This window comes from Cydia splendana, chromosome 20 (genome assembly GCF_910591565.1).
Source record: "Cydia splendana chromosome 20, ilCydSple1.2, whole genome shotgun sequence".
Taxonomy (NCBI): Eukaryota; Metazoa; Arthropoda; class Insecta; order Lepidoptera; family Tortricidae; genus Cydia; species Cydia splendana.
The window spans coordinates 285,962-313,046 of record NC_085979.1 but is presented as its reverse complement, the minus strand read 5'-3'; the positions used below and the strand labels follow the sequence as shown (position 1 = coordinate 313,046).

At 40.7% G+C, this 27,085-nt stretch overlaps 2 protein-coding genes across 2 annotated transcripts; one reads left to right on the top strand and one right to left on the bottom strand.

Moving 5' to 3' along the window:
* Positions 1–1,627: 1,627 nt before the first annotated feature.
* LOC134800828 (uncharacterized) lies at positions 1,628–23,593 on the bottom strand. Its single transcript, XM_063773385.1, has 14 exons — positions 23,386–23,593; positions 22,793–23,171; positions 21,805–22,368; positions 19,658–19,810; positions 18,080–18,233; positions 16,806–16,983; positions 15,650–15,779; positions 14,046–14,178; positions 12,574–12,663; positions 9,487–9,598; positions 7,682–7,799; positions 3,878–4,055; positions 3,149–3,314; positions 1,628–1,741 (listed from the first exon to the last, which is right to left on the bottom strand). Exons 1-14 carry the CDS (start codon positions 23,530–23,532, stop codon positions 1,640–1,642), a joined length of 2,604 nt encoding a protein of 867 aa, XP_063629455.1. The 5' UTR covers positions 23,533–23,593; the 3' UTR covers positions 1,628–1,639.
* A 250-nt stretch (positions 23,594–23,843) lies between these two features.
* On the top strand, positions 23,844–26,842 carry LOC134800443 (histone-arginine methyltransferase CARMER). The gene has a single exon (XM_063772907.1). The coding sequence runs from the start codon at positions 24,039–24,041 to the stop codon at positions 25,620–25,622; it is 1,584 nt and encodes a 527-aa protein (XP_063628977.1). The 5' UTR covers positions 23,844–24,038; the 3' UTR covers positions 25,623–26,842.
* Positions 26,843–27,085: the final 243 nt, after the last annotated feature.

Genomic DNA, 27,085 nt, shown 5'->3' with positions numbered 1-27,085 from the left:
GTCTGTTTATAATTGTATGGCGACACGCCGTTACCCAGTTCGCGAGGGTTACAGCGCCATCTATCGGAGGCATTTTGGATACTTTCCTATACTTATAATTTATCATAAATTATTTCACACCGTGCACGAAATGAAGCACTAGATAATTATTAGAAAAACATAGATAGCAGGTATTTTTAAACATAATTTATATTTAATAAATCGGATGGAAGTATAAAAAGTAGGTGAGTTGACTGTGACGTCACTAGACAAGTTTTCATATAAATTCCATATTATCAAATCGTTTTGACAGTTCTAAAAAAGAAGCTGATTTGACTAGTAGGAAAGTAGCCATTTACTATACTGAAAATCGTAATTCAATACCAAAAAAAGTAAAACAATGTTGCCACTTTTTACTAGCGCGTTTTATGTTTATCTAAAAATAAGTAGGTATAGCTGGTCAAGCAAATCTTGTCAGTGAAAAAAGGCGCGAAATTCAAATTTTCTATGCGACGCCTACATTTTTCAAATTTGCCGCCTTTTTCTACTGACAAGATCTGCTTGACCAGCTATAAATAAAAGTACTTTTTTAAATCGTACGAGTAAAATTACCAATAAATAAATTATCTTAGCGTGATTATTTATCAAAAGGAATATACTATTTTACAAACAAATTAATGCTGTGGCAACCCCACCCAAGACAATGAATTTTTCCACTTTTAATTTATTTCTAAGCTTAATAGCATCGTTCGCAGACGTTTCCGCTTGATACAAAAAATTGTTCGCAATTTTAGAAAGTTTCTTACGGACTTTTGAAACGGAGACCTCCGGTTAGCTCGGTCATAGAGAAAAAAATACAGAGTGCTCACTCCATACATCAGTTTTGCTACCAAAACGACTATTATTTTCGCAGTCGACTAGCATCGAGTAGCGGAATTATCAGTACTGCTACTTGACAATAGATGCACAAACCGAAAAGTCTAATGCTCAACAATTTTCAGCGAATATTTTAACCGGATTAACCGGAACTCTATTTGAAACTCCTTCTGCTTTTAATATTAGTTGTAAATTGTTGTTCAATACAATTTTCGTGAGTCGCGACACTAGAGAAATCTAGTATCAAGTAGCGGTACTGATAATTCCGCTACTCGATGCTAGATGTCGACTGTGAAAATAATAGTCGTTTTGGTAGCAAAACTGATGTATGGAGTGAGCACTCTATTAGGGTTCCGTACCCAAAGGGTAAAATGGGACCATATTACTAAGACTCCGCTGTCCGTCCGTCCGTCCGTCTGTCACCAGGCTGTATCTCACGAACCGTGATAGCTAGACAGCTGAAATTTTCACAGATGAAGTATTTCTGTTGCCGCTATAACAACAAATACTAAAAACAGAATAAAATAAAGATTTAAGTGGGGCTCCCATACAGCAGACGTGATTTTTGACCGAAGTTAAGCAACGTCGGGCGTGGTCAGTACTTGGATGGGTGACCGTTTTTATACATAATGGTACGGAACCCTTCGTGTGCGAGTCCGACTCCCACTTGGCCGGTTTTTATTCAAATTTGCCGCCTTTTTCTACTGACAAGATCTGCTTGACCAGCTATATATTTCTCTAAGGCTCGGTCAATAATACAACTACGTATGTATGTAAGCAGCGTTTATTTCCTCTTGAAGGTTTTCTGCAGCTTCAGTAACGGGGCGTTCTTGCTTCTCCTCTTCTCTCGTTTTAATTCCCCTGACTCCAGCGCTTTCTTCATTACCTGGGGAACAAGAATCAATTCATTATAATTTAATATTAAAAAAGTTTTTGCCAAAAATTTCATTTTTGGTACAAGCTTTTATCGCTGACTGTACTTTTCTTACGACAGACAACTAATACTCATCGAGACAATTCTAAAAACCCCTAACACAATTAGGTTGCGTTGTTTCATCACGGAGTTCCTATGGCCGCCTCCTGTCTCCATCATCAGATCAGCTCGATGGTTCGATCATCCGATTTATACATGCATGCAAAATTTCAGCTCAATCGGAAACCGGGAAGTGGATCAAATTTAACTTGCAAGATTTGATTACAGACCGACAGACAGACAACGGGACAGGTGAAACTAAATAAAAGCTTGTAAAAAAAATGTGGCTTTCAATAGGGAATATTAGGCAAAGCTCTGCGTAGGTGGCACCACTAGCACATACAGTACACAAACCTCATTGACATCATCAATGACACATCATGCGTCACTAGGTCAATCACATGGCCTACCGTGAAACCCGACAGTCAAAAGTTCGTATTGGCTAGTGAAAAAGCCCTTAAGGCCTATTTACACAATATGTGGCTTTCCATCACAGAAGGGTCCTTATGCTTCAAGTGCAATAAGGTCCTTTTTATCTGAAATTCCAACAGAAATTCTGATAGAAAGGTTCTTATTGCAGATGAAACATTAAGGACCCACCCTTTAAGGATGGAAAGCCACATGTTTCATTAATGTTGACATTTTTACACTTTATCATTGCGAAGCCATGCATAGTTAGCTTGGTCCGAGTCTATATAGGTACCTGTAAGCCGTTGTCCTGTGTTCCTAAAAGTGCAGTAGGTTCGTTTGGAACCCCTTCGGGAACACGGGCCGGGCTAGCATAGTGTTTAGCTGCTTGTTTGATCTTGTCCTATCGTGGTTACGTCTCTTTAATATTTCGATATGGCCCTATAATTTGGGGTATTACTTACCGACATTTAAACAGCAATATTCATAAAATATTAGTTAGAATCCGTCTAAGCTAACTGTGTACAGACTTGAATATATCAAAGAGAGGGAATTTCATTTTTTCATGAAAAAAAAATACAATAATGTTGACATTTCCACAGTTTATCAATTCGAATGCCATGCATAATTACCTTGGTCCGAATGCCTGCTTATCGTGGTTGTCTCTTTATTATTTTGCTATGGCCCTATAATTTGGGGTAATACTTATTCACATTTAAGCTTAGTAATTGTAATACGTTAGATTGAATTGTTAGTTTTATTTTATAAAATTGTTGATGTTATTATTTTTGCTTGTATGTAAATTCAATGTTGACGTGTAAAAGTGCCCTTGTGGCCTATTTGCTGAATAAATGTTGATGTTTGATGTTTGATGTTAAACAGCAATATTCTCCCAAAAAATTAGTTATATACCTGTAAGGCGTTGTCCTGGGTCCCCAAAAGTGCCGTAGGCTCGTTCAGAGTGGGGTACTTGAAGGAGAACCCCTTCGGGACCACGGGCCGGGCTAGCATGGTGTTCAGCTGTTTCTGTTTGATCTTGACTGCCTTCTCGATGCCCGGGTCTAGGTCTTTCACGGGTCTGGAACGATATGGAATCTTTGAGAGTATTGCGTTTAAATACATAAAAAAAACTTATGATTTAGGAATGAACGGTGGAATGATGATGATGAGAGTGGTGACAGCCGTTTAAGATATATGACACACTTACGGTAGATGTCGCTAGGGCCTCCCTAAGGCTCATGTATGGTGGAAATATTCTCTTTATTGGGTAAGTGAATTTTTCCACTTTTAATTTGATTCTAAACTTTAGGATTATGATGATTGATAAAAAACTATCATGTCCTTCCTCGAACTTAAAAGTAGTTACAGATAGACTTTCTTCAGAAAGTTTCGCGGTGGGCAAAGTTATGTTAAGGGGCAAAGTTATGTTAAGGGGCAAAGTTATGTTAAGGGGCAAAGTTATGTTAAGGGGCAAAGTTATGTTAAGGGGCAAAGTTATGTTAAGGGGCAAAGTTATGTTAAGGGGCAAAGTTATGTTAAGGGGCAAAGTTATGTTAAGGGGCAAAGTTATGTTAAGGGGCAAAGTTATGTTAAGGGGCAAAGTTATGTTAAGGGGCAAAGTTTTACTTGGCCGGTACTAACGCGTCATCATCATCAACGATCATGTCCATCTCCCTGGCAGCCTTCTCCCTCCACCCTATAGCTTGTGCAGCGCGTCGTCTCTTCAGTAGGAGCGCGTCGAGCTCGCGCGCTGTGTTCACGAGGGTCTTGAGGGAGTCCAGCCCGAGGGGGGGCACGGGGAATGTTGGCAGCTCGGACTCTGGAATATATGCGGTTACTATCCGGTATCCGGACTATCAGTCACTATTTCAAAACCCGGCCGGATGCCGGATAGTGACCTATTATCCGGCCGGATACCGGATAGTCACATTGCTTTATTTTGGAGTAAACAAAATTGGATTAGCAATTAAAATAATAATAATTAATTAGCCAGCTGAAGTGGCAATGGGCAGGCCACATTGCACGCAGAGAAGATGGCCGATGGGGTCGAAAAGTGCTCGAGTGGAGACCACGGACTAGCAAGCGCAGCGTAGGACGTCCACCCGGTATCGGTGCGGCCGGTGCGGGTCGCTTCCAACCGGTATGTATGGAGGTCCAAGGGAGGCAAGGCCTATGTTCAGCAATGGACGTCTTATGGCTGAGATGATGATGATGATGAAAATTGGATTTAAGAAACAGTCACGGTCATAATCGTACTCGTTATTATTTTAGAACCACAGAACACCGCCTCTAGAAACCTAATATTGGCCATTTTGTTCCCGACGCAAATCACCAAACTGTGAGGTGCGGGAGGGGTGCTCACGGCGTTGCGATTGGTCGTTTCAAACATGGCGCGCTGACACGTGTAAGTGTAGGGATGGGACATGTTCATTACCAGTTCTGCTACCAGTGATATCGAAATTTATTGTGGTAAAATTGTTACCAATTTAGTATACTTAGAGTAAACTTACTTAATAAATATATTGATTAATTTAATATTTCATTAAGTAATTTAACAATGTACCTGAAATTTTTACTTAACATATTAGGGCATTTCTGTTTAAAGTACCCAGAACTTGAATTTTAAAATTTAGAATTTTTATATTATTTCCACTCAGAATCGCAATCTCTTTCGATACGAGAAAAAAGTGTCGCCAAAATCTCATACAATTATTTTCTTTTGTCCGTTTTATTAAGGTCATAGAAGGTTGTATTGAAAACATATTCAAATGGACCAATAACATATGCCTATTACAAATCAACTCCGAGTTCTCTCGCACTTCTTTGAAGTTCATCATCAGGTCCATCTCGTGACATGAGACCTAACTGCTCACCTAGAGGATTCTAAAAAACCCATACAACATATGTCTATCACAAACCAACACCGAGTTCCCTGGAACTTCTTTGAAGTTCATCATCAGGTCCATCTCGTGACATGAGACCTAACTGCTAACCCAGAGGATTCTAAAAAACCCATACAACAAATGTCTATCACAAGCCAACACCGAGTTCCCTCGCACTTCTTTGAAGTTCATCATCAGGTCCATCTCGTGACATGATACCTAACTGCTTACCTAGAGGATTCTAAGAAACCCATACAACATATGTCTATCACAAACCAACACCGAGTTCCCTCGCACTTCTTTGGAGTTCATCATCAGGTCCATCTCGTGACATGAGACCTAACTGCTCACCTAGAGGATTCTAAATAACCCATACAACATATGTCTATCACAAACCAACACCGAGTTCCCTCGCACTTCTTTGCAGTTCATCATCAGGTCCATCTCGTGACATGCGGCCTAACTGCTCCGCTGGCCTAGAGGATTCTAAAAAACTTACACAACATGTTACCTATATATTATGTCTAAAATGGTACAATACGGTATGACGAAGCACGAAGTTTCCGCAACTGAAAAACCATCATCGTCACATCACTAGTCGAAAGGGAAAGGGATAGCGCATTGCATTTTCAAGTTAACGAAAAGAGACGGACATAATTCGCCTCTGCGTACTGACCAGTATAAAATGAACCCCGCGGACAAGAAACATTATTCAATGAAATAATGAATTTGACTTTCCTGTAGGATGTTATTCCATCTGTTTCGTAAGTAGATGTCTTAGATGACTTGCCACACCATTTTACGCTGCAATATCCCATGATTTCCCAATGAATTCAATAGTTTACGATTTATTTTCTTAGACTCGTGCATACTGTTAACGGGTCGTAACCTTGGGCGCAACTGATCGGAGCGGCGCGCGAACAATCTTATATTTGACCTATACACCATACGGGCGGTGACCGCGAGTCGTCCTATAAGCTCGGTCTATAGGGGTTGGTCTGTGTTTAGAACAATTTAAACATTCCATTCACGTGCACGCGCACTCATTTCGAATCTATAAATGAGTCCGCGCGAACGTTCAATACGAAACAGGTCAAAATCTGCACAATGCGCAACTGAAAAACCGCAATGCAGGCATAGTTCCGCCGGTCGAATATTCGGCGGCCGGATATCGAATATGCGGCCGATGGTCAGGCCGAATATCCGGTATCCGGCCAAACAACTATCCGTTGCATCTCTAATATTATTTTTAATAAGTGAAAGAAGGCTAACAAAGAAAGTGTATAAGGCAGAAGTGGGAGTTGGAAGGGGTACACCTCGGCGGACTTTCTCTGATCAGATCGGGGAGATCCTGAAGAAAGGCCAGGTCAGGAGCACCCTAAACCGGCGAGCGTGTATGAGGAATGTTATGAAAGTGAAGGAAGCGAAAGAGGTATGTCAGGATCGTAGCAAGTGGAAATCCGTGGTCTCTGCCTACCCCTCCGGGAAATAGGCGTGATTATATTTGTATGTATGTATTTTTAATACTTTTTAAACACAAAGTCGAAACTTAACTGCAGGAAACATTCATTAGTAGTTTGTAAGAAAGGGATAAAACATAATTAAAGTTTTATGAAAGGGGGCAAGTTGTTACTTATTGTTTGATTAATTGATTGAATTATTGATTACTTACTCTTATGCCGATATCTATCTGCAAGCCTCTCGCTCCATCATCAGAATAGTTAGACCTTCCTTATTGTCTGATAAATTGATTGATTATTCACTCTTATTAAAGTGTGACACGTAACTTAGTGTATCTGAAGGACTCCTGCGGTTCCAGTATGGTCAGGCCTTCCTTACTGTCTGATTGATTGATTGAACGATTGAATACCTTTTTTTATTAAGCGTGATACACAACTTGGCGTATCTGAAGGCCTCCTGGGGCTCCATCATGAGGATGGTCAGGTCTTCCTTGTCTGATTGATTGATTAATTGATTGAATACCTACTTTTATTAAGCGTGATACACAACTTGGCGTATCTGAAGGCCTCCTGGGGCTCCATCATGAGAATAGTCAGGCCTTCCTTGTCTGATTGATTGAACGATTGAATACTCACTCTTATTAAGCGTGATACACATCTTGGCGTATCTGAAGGCCTCCTGGGGCTCCCTCATGAGGATGGTCAGGCCTTCCTTGTCTGATTGATTGATTAATTGATTGAATGATTGAATACCTACTCTTATTAAGCGTGATACACAACTTGGCGTATCTGAAGGCCTCCTGGGGCTCCATCATGAGGATGGTCAGGCCTTCCTTGTCTGATTGATTAATTGATTGAACGATTGAATACTCACTCTAATTAAGCGTGATACACAACTTGGCGTATCTGAAGGCCTCCTGGGGCTCCATCATGAGGATGGTCAGGCCTTCCTTGTCTGATTGATTGATTGAATGATTGAATACTCACTCTTAATATTAAGCGTGATACACAACTTGGCGTATCTGAAGGCCTCCTGGGGCCCCATCATGAGGATGGTCAGGCCTTCCTTGTCTGATTGATTGATTGAATGATTGAATACTCACTCTTATTAAGCGTGATACACAACTTGGCGTATCTGAAGGCCTCCTGGGGCTCCATCATGAGGATGGTCAGGCCTTCCTTGTTGGCTCGAGCCGTGCGGCCGCTTCGGTGGACGTAGTTCTGTAGACAGACAGACAAACATTTACATATGTAGCAAACGGTGGAGCTAAGAGGGTAAGTTGGATCACCGATGGGAATCTTCAATATAAATACTGCGTTTTTTTAGAGTATAAAGATTTTATAAGCTCATAAATAGTGGTGACTTTTCCTCCAAAAAAATCTGAGTAACTATACACTGAATTATAGTATCGTTTACATATTATTGTATCGCAATATTAGATATCGCAGGAACCCTAGCATTTCAGAAGAAAAAGTTTATTGACACTACTACTTATGAGGTTAGAAAAATTCTAATCTTAAAAAAAAAACGAAGTATATCTGGAAATATTCGGCACGCATTCTTGTAAATAGATAACCATTACTGTAGAAAACGATAGAGCTAGAACGCGGTTGAGTTATACGGCCGAGCTGAAGCGAGTCCGTCAATAATTCGCGACTATACTCTGTATCTTTAGGTATTTAAATAAAAGTAAACAAAATCTACCCTCAAATGGCTCCTTAAGCCAGTAGAGGGTAGATGAAAACATTACACGATCAAAAAATGTAGGTTAAAGTCAAGTCGTCCAGTGACAGATCTAGGCGGTTTTGTAATTGGTCGGTTAACCAATAAATGTTATAACTACCCGAAAAATTGCAAATTGTTTGTTTACTTTTATTTAAATACCTAAAGATATAGACTATAGTACGCAACTCAAACATGTTTGAAACGTTTTCATTATTTGCGGAATGTCGTAGATTTTTTTTTTCAGTACCTTAGTATCATCAAAAAGAATAGATAGTATAGAGGGGTCCTGTCATTGTAAATTTTGTAGTCACAGTAAATTTACTGCCATCTATCGACACACGACTAAAACTCAAAATGAAAACGTATAAATTTATCAAAAAATGTATTGTATATGGATAAATGATTTTATTATTTTTATATCATTTTGATCCATGTTCATTTACTGATATTTATGTGTTAAAATTGTTAAATATGAAACGGTTTCGTCACACCATCTAGCCGAGGATAGGCTAAAGGTGTGTGCGGCATCTATTCGAGAATGACTTTTACTTGAATTCCGAGGCACGTTTTTTCCTTAGACTTTATTCGTCTTATACGAAGTTACATATGTCTTTGGTATCATATTTAATTTAGGACTTAGTACTTTTGTTACAATTTTGTACTTGTTTTTATTTATGTCAAGGTCTAGAGCTGGCCCCAATTTCATCACGGTGACAGGTGCGACAATTGTAAAACATCACTGTTGCTGACGTCACAGGCATCCATGGGCTGCGGTTACCGCTTATCATCGGGCGGGCCGTATTTCTGTTTGCCACCATCATTGTATTATTAAAAAAACTTTACTATATCGGAAAAAAACAGATATTTCTCTTGCTAAGTTTATGACAATTGTCACAAGAAACACGACAATTGTCACGAAATTCCGACATATAACTCATTTCCTGTCAAGATTCACCGACAATTCTACAAATATGTCGACTAGAAAAAATAATTCTTGTTTCATAACATAATTGTAATACATACAATTGTAGCAAAATGCCTGTCATGTTTGTAAATATTTCTATAGAAAATATTTTATAAAATTGTAATATGTCACCTGTCGCTTGACAATTGTCGCTCGACATATGTCACTGACAATTGTAGCCGTGGTGAAATTGGGGCCTGGTGTCGAAGTGTACTTACCTCGGCGGTCCTGGGCACTTGATAATGTATCACATGGTCTACGTTCGGTATGTCCAACCCTCTCGCTGCTACGTCGGTCGCTATCAGGACCCCGTGCGGGTCGTCTCTGAACCTACCAACAAATAACATTAACCCTTCACTGCATGCCATATAGACATAGACATAGACATCATTTATTGGTAATAAGGTATTACAGGTCACAATTTTCAAACATATTTCTATACATCTTACATCTATTATTTACACCAATTCGGAAAATAAAAATTATTCGTTTAAATTTCATAGCTGTTATTAGAGTTGAATATTATAACTGCCATATATGTGACTCAATCAAAAGGTACTACTCTGTCGCTTACCATAAAGACGTAATTTGCGTGTATCTTTATACGAATAACCTGTCAGAGCGTCCTTATGTAAGCTACAAGCTACAAAGTGTTACCTTTTGATTGAGAACGTCACATATGGCCTCTTATGTGGCCAAATCCAAGAACTAAAGCTGTACAGTGGAGTAGCCAAATCACGGACCAACCCCTATAGACCGAGCTTATAGGACGACTCGCGGCCACCGCCCGTATGGTGTATAGGTCAAATATAAGATTGTTCGCGCGCCACTCCGATCAGTTGCGCCCAAGGTTACGACCTGTTAGCAGTGTGCACGAGTCTAAGAAAATAAATCGTAAACTATTGAATTCATTGGGAAATCATGGGATATTGCAGCGTAAAATGGTGTGGCAAGTCATCTAAGACATCGACTTACGAAACAGATGGAATAACATCCCACAGGAAAGTCAAATTCATTATTTCATTGAATAATGTTTCTTGTCCGCGGGGTTCATTTTATACTGGTCGTAAGCAGAGGCGAAGTATGTCCGTCCCTTTTCGTCAACTTGAAAATGCAATGCGCTATCCCTTTCCCTTTCGACTAGTGATGTGACGATGATGGTTTTTCAGTTGCGGAAACTTCGTGCTTCGTCATACCGTGTTGTACCATTTTAGACATAATATATAGGTAATATGTTGTGTAAATGTTTTTAGAATCCTTTAGGCTGGCCTGGCGGAGCAGTTAGGCCGCATGTCACGAGATGGACCTGATGATGAACTTCAAAGAAGTGCGAGGGAACTCGGTGTTGGTTTGTGATATACATATGTTGTATGGGTTTTTTAGAATCCTCTAGGTGAGCAGTTAGGTCTCATGTCACGAGATGGACCTGATGATGACCTCCAAAGAAGTGCGAGGGATCTCGGTGTTGGTTTGTGATAGACATATGTTGTATGGGTTTTTTAGAATCCTCTAGGTGAGCAGTTAGGTCTCATGTCACGAGATGGACCTGATGATGAACTTCAAAGAAGTGCGAGGGAACTCGGTGTTGGTATGTCTTAGACATATGTTGTATGGGTTTTTTAGAATCCTCTAGGTGAGCAGTTAGGTCTCATGTCACGAAATGGACCTGATGATGAACTTCAAAGAAGTGCGAGACAACTCGGAGTTGATTTGTAATAGGCATATGTTATTGGTCCATTTGAATATGTTTTCAATACAACCTTCTATGACCTTAATAAAACGGACAAAAGAAAATAATTGTATGAGATTTTGGCGACACTTTTTTCTCGTATCGAAAGATTGCGATTCTGAGTGGAAATAATATAAAAATTCTAAAATTTAAAATTCATGTTCTGGGTACTTTAAACAGAAATGCCCTAATATGTTAAGTAAACATTTCAGGTACATTGTTAAATTACTTAATAAAATATTAAATTAATCAATATAATTATTAAGTAAGTTTACTCTAAGTATTCTAAATTGGTAACAATTTTACCACAATAAATTTCGGTATCACTGGTAGCAGTAACCACTACCTGTAATGAACATGTCCCATCCCTACCCTTACACGTGTCAGCGCGCCATGTTTGAAACGACCAATCGCAACGCCGTGAGCACCCCTCCCGCACCTCACAGTTTGGTGATTTGCGTCGGGAACAAAATGGCCAATATTAGGTTTCTAGAGGCGGTGTTCTGTGAGCCAAATACAGGGTGATTTTGTTTTTAAGTTTATAAAATACATATGTATGTTAGTCTGTAAGGTATTTGTAATATGGGCCTTGTTGCCTGACTCAAATTTTAAATAAATAAATAATATACAGGATATCGGTAGGTACAGTCAAGTGTAAAAATATGGGTGCACACATACTCAAATATATGTCCCATAGCGCTTATGTCAGCGAATTAAGAACTATGGGACATATTTTTGAGTAAGTTGTATGCGTCCATATTTTTACACATCCTTATTTGTATGGTATGTTTTCCACACGGAAAACATACCATCGCCCACCCTCCTCAGGGACCGAATACCGGTATATTTCTCATACAAATTATCCGGTATTCAATTTCGGTGTCTCGGTTGTTTATGTATATTTTTGCACTTAATTTAGCTAATCTGATCATTCATTATCCTTACTTAAATACTATTCTATAATATCAAAGAAATAATAATATACATACTATATGTGTTTTATATTTAGTAGTATTTTAGTTTTAGAGCCTTTAGGTTTTAATGTATTAATTTTATCATCCCTGCTTTGAAGATAAAGATAAAGATAAAAGATAAAGATAAGATAAATTTGTGTTGTGTAACAAAAAAAAAGATAAAAATAATAATATAGTGAAAGGTATGAGATATTTTGATTTTTAGTTATACCTAACGCGTAACGGTCCCTGGTACACATCCTTATTCCTATGGTAACAAACGATGTTTGGGCAATTTGGCCGTATCCATGGTATAATAATATACTCCGCCTGGTACTCCATTCCCGTCTTTTCTAGGTCACCTAACTGACACGCGCCTACGTCATCATGCGACAGCGCTATATGATAATATGCGATAGCGCTATATATAGCGGCCATGTTGTTGTGACGTAGACCCGTGTCACTCTGGGAATGGAAGACCATGTTTTATTAGACTATGGCCGTATCTATATAGTTGACACTGACTAAAACATACCGTCGGCCACACTGTTAACTGTACATCGGTGGACCTTATCCCTGTATTAGGTCCACCGATGTACAGCTAGCAGTGTAGCCGTTTGTACCTCTCTAGATTCTTGAGTCTCTGCCGCTGCTGCAGGCTGGCGTGCAGCTGCAGAGGGCGGCACTTCAGTAGGGACAGCAGCTGGGCTAACCTGGAAGACAACATACCACTTATACATATATCTCCGCACAGGGTTAGGGTTCCGTACATCAAAAGGAAATAAAAAACCGGGCAAGTGCGAGTCGGACTCGCGCACGAAGGGTTCCGTACCATAATGTAAAAAAAAAAAAAACAAAAAAAAAAGCAAAAAAAAACGGTCACCCATCCAAGTACTGACCACTCCCGACGTTGCTTAACTTTGGTCAAAAATCACGTTTGTTGTATGGGAGCCCCATTTAAATCTTTATTTTATTATTTTATTTAGTATTTGTTGTTATAGCGGCAACAGAAATACATCATCTGTGAAAATTTCAACTGTCTAGCTATCACGGTTCGTGAGATACAGCCTGGTGACAGACGGACGGACGGACGGACGGACGGACAGCGAAGTCTTAGTAATAGGGTCCCGTTTTACCCTTTGGGTACGGAACCCTAAAAAGGAAACACCCTTTTAGGATCATTCTGTCTGTTTGTCTGTCGCAGCCTATTTGCTCCGAAGCTATTCGGTACATATAGGGACCGTGCGCGTTGGAGGGTCTGCCATATTGTGGCCTGAATCGGAAACATATGTGCACGTGTACATTGTCAAAGCAAGTGCTACCATCTACCGTTCTGTCGGTACGTTTCCTTGTGCATAGTAGGTTCTGCCATCTTGTGGGCTACATCGGAAGCATAAACGACACATTTACGCCTAGCGCCAAAAATCTTAAGGCTCATATGCTGCCCCCTAGTTTATGCACGGGGCCTATAAGTCTGTGACCCAAAGACAGTCATGTAACGTTCATAAATGAATTTTAAAGGATCTATATCTGAATCCCTAAAGTCTTTTCTCCTATCTTTGCATTCCCTAATATTGTTTGTCATAATGATCTGTTGTCCTAACACTAAAAACCCTAATTTTGTTTTCCCTAATTATTGATTACTTATCCTAATGTTATTAAGCATATTTTCTTTTTCGCGAGGGTCGCAGTTCTAACCCTTTTTTTTTTTTTTTTGATGACCCAGGGGGAATCCTTTATGGATCCCACTGGCCCGGGAGAAGCTCAGTGGGTATGTCCGACTTCCACGGACTAAACCCCCTGGGGTGTTCCGCCGCGCGCTTTGTTGGCGGGGTTACGGGAACTCGATTGTAGACCTCCGATACTCGCAGTTCTAACCCTAACCTAACCCACTTTTGTGGCAGCAAGTTCTAAAACCTAACCATTTTTCAGAACCATACATTATGGAAAATAATCGTTATGACAATTGATCGTTAGGGCATGTGCCCATTAGGACAAACCAGTTAGGGCAAGTGACTTTAGGACAAACGTTGTTAGGAATTCAGAATGACACCCATTTTAAACATAGTAGCAAGATTGATTTCATTTAACTCACCGTTGGACGCAGCCAATGGCGTTGCAGAAGACTATAGTCCTCCCGGGGTGTCGTTTTAAAATGTAATAAAGATAAGCGTCCTTGTGTTCGAAGGCGCACGCTATCTTACATTCTGTCAGGGTCTCCGCTGTGCCTGTCAAATTGAAAACAAAACGCATAAGTAATACTATTTTCTGTATCTTTAGGAGGTATTTAAATAAAAGTACACAAAATACACCCTTAAATGGCTCCTTAAGCCAGTTGAGGGTAGATTACATGATCAAATAATGTAGGTTAAAGTCACGACGTTCAGTGACTGATCCAGGCGGTTTTGTATTTAGTTGGTTAACCAATAAATGTTATAACTACCCGAAAATGTACCAATTGATTGTTTACTTTTATTTATTAAAATTTATTTAGTAAAATTAGTGTACGTTTTATTTTATTTGTGTGATGGATATAATAATATGTTCCTGACTCATGGGTGTTTTCTATGTACTTAAGTATACTTATATACTCATGGACAAATTGAGAGAAGCGCTGGTGGCCTAGCGGTAAGAGCGTGCGACTTTCAATTCGGAGGTCGCGGGTTCAAACCCTGGCTCGTACCAATGAGTTTTTCGGAATATGTACGAAATATCATTTGATATTTATTTCGGTGAAGGAAAACATCGTGAGGAAACGGGACTAATCCCAATAATGCCTAGGTTCCCCTCTGGGTTGGAAGGTCAGATGGCACTCGCTTTCGTAAAAACTAGCGCCTACGCCAATTCTTGGGATTAGTTGTCAAGCGGACCCCAGGCTCCCATGAGCAGTGGTAAAAATGCCGGGACAACGCGAGGAAGAAGGACAAATTTAGAAGAACACAAAAAAAACCTGCCAAGTGCAAGTCGGACTCGCACACGAAGGGTTCCGTACCATTATCTATAAAAACGGTCACCCGTCCAAGTACTGACCCCGCCCGACGTTGCTTAACTTCGGTCAAAAATCACGTTTGTTGTATGGGAGCCCCACTTAAATCTTTATTTTATTCTGTTTTTAGTATTTGTTGTTATAGCGGCAACAGAAATACAGCCATACAGCTGTTCGTGAGATACAGCCTGGTGACAGACGGACGGACGGACGGACGGACGGACAGCGGAGTCTTAGTAATAGGGTCCCGTTTTACCATTTGGGTACGGAACCCTAAAAAGAAAGGTATAATTACGGGATTATATCACCTAAAGTAATTTCAATAACTAGTCATTAATCTTTTTTTGCGTTCCTCTAAATTTGTGCCCGAGTGTACAAGCTGAGGTGTTCAAAATTACCTTGACACGCTCTTATTCTCTTAACAATATAGTCGCGTCAAATTCATATTGAACGCCTCGCCCGCTTAGCAAATATTGCTGCGGTCATACACATACTCGTACCAGGCGTGGCTCACTCCGCGATTTCGTCGGTTTGCAACAGGTAGCTACAAGTACATCCGTTCCACACCAATTTTGGTGGCTAGCCATAAGCCGCGCGTGGCGCTGGCGCCACCTAGCGGCCATATCTGTCCCGATCGTAACAGACGCGTTTTGTTAGAGAGTGAGTCTTCTGTACCTAGTACTATTATTTATTCTATGCTCGTAGGTACTCACCCAGGTTGTCGGATGTGATGTCAACGACTTTAGGTTCGGTCATGCCGATGAGTGTGACCAGCCGACCGATCTTCTGTTTCGAAGTCATCTTCTCGATCTTTCTGTTTATTATCTTGCCGCGTTTTGTCACCTGTACAGACCAATATAAAAACAATTAACGTTACACATAAACAGAACTTATATTTGTTATAAAACAAGTATTTCATATTTATATTTTAGTTTTAGGAACAAACATTTTGACTATACGAAAACTGTTGCACAAAAAATAACTAATATATGGGGTAACTGGCCACCCTAAAGTAAAACGTAATTCTATTCACTATACACAGAATTAATTTTACTAAAATAATTTTAATATAATAATGTTAATGGCCGGTGGCCAGTTACTGGTGAATTACCTGGTTTAGAACCAGGTTCTAATAGAACCAGTTCTAATAGAACCAGTTCTAATAGAACCAGGTTCTAATAGAACCAGTTCTAATAGAACCAGTTCTAATAGAACCAGGTTCTAATAGAACCAGGTTCTAATAGAACCAGTTCTAATAGAACCAGTTCTAATAGAACCAGGTTCTAATAGAACCAGGTTCTAATAGAACCAGTTCTAATAGAACCAGGTTCTAATAGAACCAGTTCTAATAGTGTCAGATATCCCCTAATGTCCCATTTAAAAAACTCTGTCTATACGGATAAATTGATCATCATCACAAGCCTTTAAAACTACTGGGCATATCATTCGCCTCATTGTAAGTCAAAGAATTTAATATCCATACCGTATCCATAGATGTAAGTAAATTGAGGTAGATATGGTACCAGGCGCACGATCGTGAGCCATTAAATATATGTTCCGGAACCTATATTTAGTTAGTCGTATGGGTGACGCCAACCTGTCAAGTTGCCAAAATCGTTGGATCATAGTTTTGTCAGCTATGAACGTCACACGTCTACATAAATAAAAAGTGATTGACCGTATTGTACCTTGTCACGGTGACAATCAATATTAAAGTCGCTAGGGACCTCACATTGTGTACCAACATTCCTACTAAAACTTTGGATACTAGAACGGTCCATTCGGTAGCTAAGACGAAGTTCTGTCGCGAGTTCCTCTGTGTCTATAAGTTGAGCTACTGTAGTAAATAATAGTTTTCTGTGCGCATACCTTCTTTCCCTTCATATGCGCTGGCAGATCGTGAACTAGAGTCAACGTGGCTGAGAAGACGAAGTTCTGTCGCGAGTTTCTTTGTGCCTCGTCGTAGTTGAGCCTCTCGAGCAACGGATGAAGCTCCTCGAAGTGGTTCCGCTCGATCATACGGTCGGTCTCGTCGATGGCAAGGAATCTGTAAAGAAAGTAAAGTAGGTTACACGAATTTTCCAAAAAGTTGCGCAAAGCTTCCAAAAAGTTGGAAAAGTTCTCGACAGAAACAAAAGAAACTTAACTTTGAAAACGGAAAATTTCGTTTTTGACACTAACTTAAAATATACTATGAGAAGATTCCAAAATTTTCCACCATTCCAGCTATTTACCACTATTCCAGGGTATATGTCTGTCTGTCTGTCTGTGTGTTACACTCACTTTACACTAGGTAACTGCTGTAGATGTGGTTCTCCTCTGGACACCAGCACCCACAGCCTCCCCGGAGTGGCCACCGCTATTTCAAGGTACATGTCTGTCTGTCTGTCTGTGTGTCACACTCACTTTACACTACGTAACTGCTGTAGATGTGGTTCTCCTCTGGACACCAGCACCCACAGCCTCCCCGGAGTGGCCACCACTATTTCAAGGTACATGTCTGTCTGTCTGTGTGTCACACTCACTTTACACTAGGTAGCTGCTGTAGATATGGTTCTCCTCAAGACACCAGCTCCCACAGCCTCCCCGGAGTGGCCACCACTATTTCAGGGTATATGTCTGTCTGTCTGTCTGTGTGTTACACTCACTTTACACTAGGTAACTGCTGTAGATGTGGTTCTCCTCTGGACACCAGCTCCCACAGCCTCCCCGGAGTGGCCACCACTATTTCAGGGTATATGTCTGTCTGTCTGTCTGTGTGTTACACTCACTTTACACTAGGTAACTGCTGTAGATGCGGTTCTCCTCTGGACACCAGCTCCCACAGCCTCCCCGGAGTGGCCACCACTATTTCAGGGTATATGTCTGTCTGTCTGTCTGTCTGTCTGTGTGTTACACTCACTTTACACTAGGTAACTGCTGTAGATGTGGTTCTCCTCTGGACACCAGCTCCCACAGCCTCCCCGGAGTGGCCACCACTATTTCAGGGTATATGTCTGTCCGTCTGTCTGTGTGTTACACTCACTTTACACTAGGTAACTGCTGTAGATGTGGTTCTCCTCTGGACACCAGCTCCCACAGCCTCCCCGGAGTGGCCACCACTATTTCAGGTATATGTCTGTCTGTCTGTGTGTTACACTCACTTTACACTAGGTAACTGCTGTAGATGCGGTTCTCCTCTGGACACCAGCTCCCACAGCCTCCCCGGAGTGGCCACCACTATTTCAGGGTTCCGCTTGAGTTCCCTCTCCTGCTTCACCGCCGCCATGCCGCCTACCACCGTCGCTATGCGAATACCTGTTGAAATCAGTTTCACAAAATTATTGTTGACTAGCGACCTCTAACAAATTAGATACCTAAACCTTCCTCAAGAATCTCTGTATAGATAGGTGAAAACCGCATGAAAATCCGTTAAGTAGTTTTTGAGTTTATCGCGAACATACAAAGTATACAAACAGACAGACGCGGCGGGGTTTTTTTTTTATAAGATGCAGTGATAAGGTCAAAATTTTATCACAGACTGTTCTTGGCCGATTTATAATCATTACAAAAAATGTTTTACCTAGTTTTCTCCATAAACTGTGCATTTTATTACATTAAGAAATATATATTTAGCAAGTTAGTGTACAATAGCCAGAACAGCGCCATCTTCTGACCGCTTCAATAACTATAGTCCCGCTCCTCGCCGTCGGATGGCGCTAGTAGTACTATGTTCTCTACATGAATCTAGAATATACCTGGATCTGGCATGAGTTACCCCCAAACTGACAGAACTAGATAGTCTTATGTATCTTTCAGTAGGAGTAGCAGCGAAAGAGCTATTATTGTTTGTCCTTGTCACAGTCTCACATTTTATTTGTTCCCCACCTTTTTTTTTAGTATGGATAATGGTGGGCAACAAATGAATTCGACCAATCACAGTGTCGCATTTGCGTATGTTTTGTCCCTCACCGTGGCACGCGTATACCACTTCTATACGATCCTACCTTCTATGGTTCTCTACAACATTTCATAACTGCTTATAATATTGGTAGCTTCTTTAGTTATGACGCTCGCCGCTGGATGGCGTTAGTAGTACCGTGTTTCCCATATTAGAAATTTCAAAACACATGGAGTTGCATGTATACTGTTTAAAACATTTAGAAAATGTTATATATTATTTTACACTAACACATGTAATCTTAACTCTTTTATCTGCAAATAAATTATTGTTTGTATTGTTGTAATCCTGAAGAAAGGCCAGGTCAGGAGCACCCTAAACCGGCGAGCGTGTATGAGGAATGTTATGAAAGTGAAGGAAGCGAAAGAGGTATGTCAGGATCGCAGCAAGTAGAAATCCGTGGTCTCTGCCTACCCCTCCGGGAAATAGGCGTGATTGTATGTATGTATGTATGAATGTAAATTATTGTTTATCAGAATATTTCAAATCTAATAATCGTCATAATTTTACCATTATCGTACTATCAAAAGGCGAATAAACGGTATTATTTGTATATAGGGTATTTCGCCAGTAACTGGCCACCTGTTAGTAACTGGCCACCCTGGAACAGAATTCATTTTAGTATAAGGTTTCAATAACTGGCCAGTCTTCAATAACTAGCCACCTTATACCAAAATGAATTCTGTTTATTGGTGACTAGAATTCATGTTTAGTTTAGGGTGGCCAGTTATTGGCCGGTGGCCAGTTACTGGCAAATTACCCTACACGTGCTATAAAATACCTGTATACTTGGCAACAGCCTTCAAATGCTGGGATATCTGCATGGCCAGCTCCCGGGTGGGTGTTAGAATGAGAGCGTAGAGAGGGCTGCCGGTGCGGACCGTCTCTGTCCCCGGCAGCTCTATGTTGTCTATCACTTTCACACAGCCCATGCCTGGAAATAATATGTTTGTGTTAGTAAAAAAATTCTAAAATATTGGATGGTTACAAACCTGCTATCCATAGACACTAAGGCCCACTTGCACCGTTCCACTAACCCGGGATTAAGCGGTTAAACCGTTAACCTAATGTCAAATTGTACTGGTAACCATGGTAACGCCAGGTTTAACCGGTTAACCCCAGGTTAGTGGAATGGTACAAGTGGCCCTTAAGTTTATTACAGACTAGATGACCCGGCGACCTATATCTATCTTTTTTTTTGGCTTTTCTGAAGAACATTAATTTTCATTTCATTTTCATAGAACCTTCTCCTGACAATAACAAACGCAACAAAAAAAGAATTAGCGGTCCGGTACCGGTTGTTTGCCACATTGGTGGCAAACAAGCATACGGCCCGCCTGATGGTAATCAGTCACCGTAGCCTATGGATTCCTGCAACTCCAGAGGTGGTACCTTGGCTTGGTTTATAATTTTTAATATGTAATTTTTCATATTAGGCAGGTGCAACATATATTCGGTATTCGGCCGAATAGTAGACAACATTGGGCCGGATACCCAATATTCGGCAAAGTGGCCGAATAGGCGGAAATCGAATAGTTGCCGAATATTCTTGGCATCTCTAGTTTTAGACCCTTAGCCAAAAAAACAAAAGTATATAAACAAGGTCTTTGCAAAAATAATCCTAGAAAGAATCACACAAACACTGGATGAAAACCAACCACTTGAGCAGGCAGGATTCAGGAAAAACTTCAGTACCATTGACCACATCCACACAATCAAACAAGTAATGGAAAAATATAATGAATATCAGAAGCCCCCATACATTGCTTTCATTGATTACTCCAAAGCTTTTGATAACCTGAATCACGAATACATATGGTATAGTCTAAGCGAACAAGGAGTGAGTAGCACCTACATAGAATTAATCAAAAACATTTACAAAAAGAGCAATAGTCGAATAAAACTAGAATCAAAAGGAGCCCCTTTTCCAATAAACCGAGGAGTCAGACAAGGCGACCCATTATCACCTAAGTTGTTCAATGCCGTACTGGAACATATCTTCAGACAACTGGACTGGGAAGCTTATGGCCTCAAGATCAATGGAAACAGTCTAAATCACCTAAGATTCGCAGACGACATAATCCTATTAGAAGAATGCCCAATTAAATTAAAACACATGATAGAGTCGCTAGCAGTTATGAGCAGTAGGGTAGGGCTAGAAATGAATGCGAGCAAAACAAAACTGATGACCAATACCAAAGAGATAAACATAGAAGCAAATGGAAACACCTATGAATATGTGAGTGAATATGTCTACTTGGGACAAATTATTTCCCCTAAAGACTCAATGGCCAAGGAAGTTAACAAAAGAATAGCTTGTGGATGGAAAAAGTACTGGTCTTTAAAAGAAATAATGAAAAACAAAGATATCAGTATGCACATTAAGAGAAAGACTTTCAACACCTGTATTCTACCATGCATAACCTATGGATGTGAGACATGGTCACTTACAGCCAAGGATAGAGAAAAATTGGCAAAATGTCAAAGGGCAATCGAGAGAAGTATCCTAGGAGTCAAGCTAAATGACAAAATCTCAAATTCAGCGATAAGAAGTAAAACCAAGGTTATAGACATACTAAGTCGGATAGACCATCTAAAGTGGGGGTGGACAGGACACATGCTGAGATGCAAATTAGACAAATGGAGCAAACAAGTTACCATATGGTACCCAAGAGACGGAAGAAGAAAACAAAAACATCCAAAAACAAGATGGGTAGATGAAATCCGCTTAACCTTGGGGCCTTACTGGTCCAGAGTTGCAGAAGACAGAGTACAGTGGAGAAGGTTGGAGGAGGCCTATGCCAAGAGGCACACCGAACTGCGGGACATTTTGTAGAAAACACGATAACATTTCAAAAAAAAGCTTTTAAACCCAAGGATCGGAAACAAAAGGCTATATAGATAGATAGATAGATATAAAACATTTACCTCCCTCATCGCCATCAACTTCATCTTGACTCTCCGTATCTTCACCACTTCCACCATTCTCAATTTCATCATCATCATTATTGTCTGATTTTTCACCCTCTTTCTCATTTCCATCATCAGAATCATCATCACCGTCAAATATGTCAGAAAGATGCACGTAATCCGCACTGTCGTCACTATCGTTCCCTTCATCTGTCGATAACTCCTTCTTTTTAACCGGCACTTCGATTTCTTCTATAAAATCACCATCATCATCTTTAAGTCCCTTATCTTTACTTTCTTCATTCTTATCTTCCTCATCTTCTCCACTACTGTAGCCATCTTCTGATGAAGTCTCTTTTTTATTCTTATTCTTTATTTTATTCTTTTTCTTTTTAAATTGCTTTTTCGGAGGCTCGGGTACCGATTTCTTCTTACTACTTTTTTTGTACGGGATCTCATACACGTCTAGGCCTTTTGCTTGTGCTTTCTCTTTTAGTCTTAAGATGCCGGTGAGGATGGGTAGACCGAAGGCTAAGGTTTTACCGCTCCCCGTCTCGGCTGCACCCAGGATATCTCTGCGGCCTGAAATATACAGAGATTGTCATGATCAATAGCGATATACATAGAACATAGTAGGGTGACTGCTATAGTTGGCCACTACAGAGTAATTGGCCACTCCATAACCTGGTTGAATTAATTAGTGCTATAATTAAAAAAGAGCTATAACTCCCTAGGGAGAGTGACAGACCAACAGACAGATGGACAGTGGAGTCTTAGTAAAAGGGTCCCGTTTTTACCCTTTGGGTACAGAACCCTAAAAATTGTGGTCTCCAACCTCAGTTGTGCTCCATAGAGCAGAAAAAATTTGTTCTTAAAAAAATACATAAAGATTACTCACTGACAAATCGCCCCGAATCCTTATCATGCATAGACAAGGATTAATTTAAAAACAAGTCACAAATTATAAAATTACAACTTCTTTTGGTAAAAGTAGTCAATAACATACCATGGATGGCAGCAGGCAGTGACAGCTGCTGTATCTTAGTCGGCTGCTTGAAGCCAAGCTCCATGAGAGCCCGCGTGATCTCCTCCGGCAACTTGAACTCTGCCCATGACAGCATGTCTTCAGGCGTCAACTGGGACTCCACCTCCGCTACATTCTCACCAAGTTTCTTTCTAGTTTTAGCCTTCTTGCCAGGTGGTAGAATTTTATTATTCGTGCTCTCTTTACTGTCTGTATTATCTTCATTGGTAAGAGAAGGTGTAACAGTATCGCAGGACTCCACAACGAAACCATTGCTAAGTTTCGTTTTTTTATTTGGAATCTGTTTTTGTATCGTTTCTTCGATGGATTTAGTGTTTTTGCGTTTCTTTTGCTCCTTTTTCTGAAAGTGTGACACAAAAACGTGTTTAAATGATGTTTTATAATCGTTTTTCTTAACTATTATGTCTGAGGAGGTTATCAGCCAATAGTTTTTTTTTACCCCAAAACTGCAGAATGTGAGACTTCATAGCTAATACATATAATTTTGATAGAGTATATGATAATATTCACTAGGATTTTCCAATCAATGTCTGTTAAATAACTTAAAAACATACCTTTTTATTGCGTGGTCTTTCTTTATCGAGACTGTAACTTGTACACTCTTCCAAGCCTATAAATCCCTGTAATTTGTCTCCCATGGACGCGGGAAAGCCGTCTAAAGCTACGGACTGCCATTTTAAATCTTTTACCTTTTTACTCATGGTTTCAATAAATTAAGAAGCACCCTGAAACTGATTTTCTAACCTCAAACAACAATGTGAATTTGACAATTTTGACATTTGATTGACGTAGCCTAGAGTCGAACCAAAACCGACTACCGGTTTTCCAACAGTATAAACATCTTGTTAGTGTGAACAAAGCTTTATTGTCTATGGAAATTTGTTTTAACAAAACAAATTTATTACAAATAATTTGAGTTTATTTATTTAAGTCCTTCATTATAGCTAATTTTAATCATTTATAATGACTTTATTTTTAATTAAACAGGTTATTATGGCTGTTTTCAACATTTTCATTGCCCTACTGCAGACGAAAAAAAGCAAGTGCACGCTGCCGCCGCTGTGTCCATAGACAAATCGAAGGAGGGAGGAAGTTTGTGAGTGATCGATTTTGCACCGGCCTCCCGAAAACGGGCATTTTCTTTGTTTGCCCGGACGCTTGTATTGTGCACAATAAGCTAAACAGTAGCCGCGGTAGTTGTGATAAAATGGCGAACACGTTTCGCGCCGTGACGGTCTCAGCCGTCAACAATGACGGCGCCCTGACGCCGCGTTTCAATTTTCCTACAAACGTAAACGTGGATTACGATCCTCAAGGGTTGAGTGTTAAAGTGATCCGTGCGGACCCGGTGCTGGCACAGGAGGTCCTGGAGTTCCCGGTGCACAGCCAGAGCGAGTGTTCGCGCGTGGCGGCCCAGAGTTACATCTTCACGATAGACAATGAAACACTGTTCTTCAAATTCGCATCGGATGTCGATTGCCAGAATTTCCACCTGCTGGTCAGCAAAATCAAAGCTGGCCGCTCGTCGTCGGTGTTCACGGTGCGGACGGAAGACTCCTCGGCGCTCCAGTATTTCCAGTTTTACGGTTACTTGAGCCAGCAGCAAAACATGATGCAGGATTACGTACGGACGAGTACATATCAGCGCGCCATTTTATCTAATATCAACGACTTTAAGAATAAAGTGGTGTTGGACGTTGGAGCCGGTTCAGGTATATTGTCGTTCTTCGCCGCCCAGGCTGGTGCTCGTAAGGTTTACGCAGTGGAAGCCAGTAACATGGCGCACCACGCGCAAGCTCTAGTTCGCGCGAACGCGCTCCACGACCGGATCACGGTTGTAGCCGGAAAGATTGAAGAGATAGAGCTTCCTGAGACTGTAGATGTGATAATCTCCGAGCCTATGGGCTATATGCTGTACAATGAACGGATGTTAGAAACCTATTTGCATGCTAAGAAGTGGCTCAAACCGAATGGAAACATGTACCCCACTAGAGGCGACTTACACATAGCACCGTTCACCGATGACGCTCTCTTCATGGAACAGTACAATAAGGCTAACTTCTGGTACCAGACATGCTTCCACGGGGTAGATTTAAGTGCTCTCCGGACTGCAGCAATGAAGGAATACTTTAGACAGCCTATTGTAGATACATTTGACGTCCGCATCTGCATGGCAAGATCGGTGAGACATGTAGTTGACTTCCTTAATGCTAATGAGACGGATCTGCATCGCATAGAAGTACCATTCCGATTTGAAATGACACAATCAGGAACATGCCACGGACTTGCCTTCTGGTTTGATGTATTATTCGCCGGCAGCACACAGCCGATCTGGCTGTCTACGGCACCGACGGAGCCTCTCACACATTGGTACCAGGTGCGCTGTCTACTTGAAACTCCGATTTTCGCGAAACAAGGTCAAGCTTTAACTGGACGAGTGCTGTTACTAGCGAATAAGCGACAGAGCTACGATGTGACGATGGAAATAAACCTAGAAGGCACAAATATCACATCCTGCAACACATTAGACTTGAAGAACCCATACTTCAGGTATACGGGAGCGCCAGCGGCGCCTCCGCCGGGCGTGAACACCACATCACCGAGCGAAGCATATTGGAGCACTGTAGACACAGGAGCACTCAGCAATGGTCAGCAAGTCCTGCTAGAAACGCCTGCGTTCGGCGCAGCGCCCGACCTGTCCTACTCTCAGCACCCAAACATGATTAAAACAGTGATGCTGCAGGAGGAGTTCATCAAGAGGATTGGGATCAGTCAGAACGGGGACATATAATCCGCGCGGTTGCGCCGGGCGCGCCTGCGGGCCCTGAGGCGGCGTCGGTTGTGATCCGGACGCTCTAGTGTGTAAGCGGACTTATTTATTTCGAACACATCACAGTGCGGCCGAGTTGACCTGGAGCTGGTTTTTCTGGGTTTGGTTCGGGAAGACTATGTTGTATTTTGCCTTTGTAATGTAAATCGTTTAGTTGTTCAGTCTTATTTGACGAAAACAGAACAATAACTTATGCTGAGATTTTTGGGCCACGTAGGGTCCAATACTTCCCTGTGAAATGCCCAATGTAAAGTAAAATAAGTTCATGACTGTACTAATAATATGTCTAAATCTTAATAATAAGTTAAATTCTTGATCAATTCAATTGAAAAATGTTTCTTTCATTTAACTTTGATAAAGAATTGTATAATTATCATCATAAGCATGTTATCAACTATGAACAGGGTGTTATTTCAACCCTTAGTCATATTTTGGGAGGTGATATAGGAAGCTCATAGCAACTTTTACAATGGGACAAACCCCGAGATTGGCAGATTTACCTCTCATAATGCTGCCTATCAAATATGAAAAAATTATATTGAAAACAACCTTGACATTTAAAACAATATATTTAAATTCCCACGCACGGATCCATGTCTAAGCATACAAGTGTTTAATGTAGCAGTTTTCTATGAGAATTAAAAAAATCATAATTTTGGGGTTGGTTGGTTCCCGTAGTACAAGTTTCTCGGATTCACCTAAGTATATATTCACCTAGCAAAATATGGCTAAACATTGAAAAACTCCCCATAGGCAAAATTCAACTTAGTCTTTCATATTAACAAGTATACTTTAAACACTGTTAAAGTCTGAGGGCCTACCACGAACCACGTTCGACGTGTTGCCTCCCTCTCACACCTACGTACGAATTTACAAGTGCGATAGAGAGGCAACACGCCGAACGAACGCGGTAGGCTCTCTGCTTCTTTAGCAGTTTGTACATACCCTGTGGGGGGAGGGAAGGGGGGTTTCAGGGCAAGAGGCAGCTCCAGCCTAGATAAGATAGTGCAAGTACATTTATTAGTGTTACGAGTTAAGCCTAAGCCTTGAAGGCTTGAGAAATGTTTTAGTTATGTTGGTTTTCAGAAAATAGTGTACCATTTATTTGTAATAATTGACCAATTTTGGGTCTTTTTTACTCAGAATGAGGATTATCGATTTAAAAAATGACCATGTTTCCAGACTAAATTAATGGGTCACGTTTTGATGGTACAAATAAAATGTACAGTCAAAGAATTTAATTTCCATATCATTTTGTACCTTGGGCTATTCATAAATGACGTCATTTCAAATTAGGGGGGGGGGGGGGGTCTGGACATCGGATGACGGTAGCATGAAGTAGGAGGAAATGGGGTCATTTGAAGCATGATTTTTGGATGATTATAGGCGGGGGGGGTCAAAAATCGTCAAAAATCGATGACGTA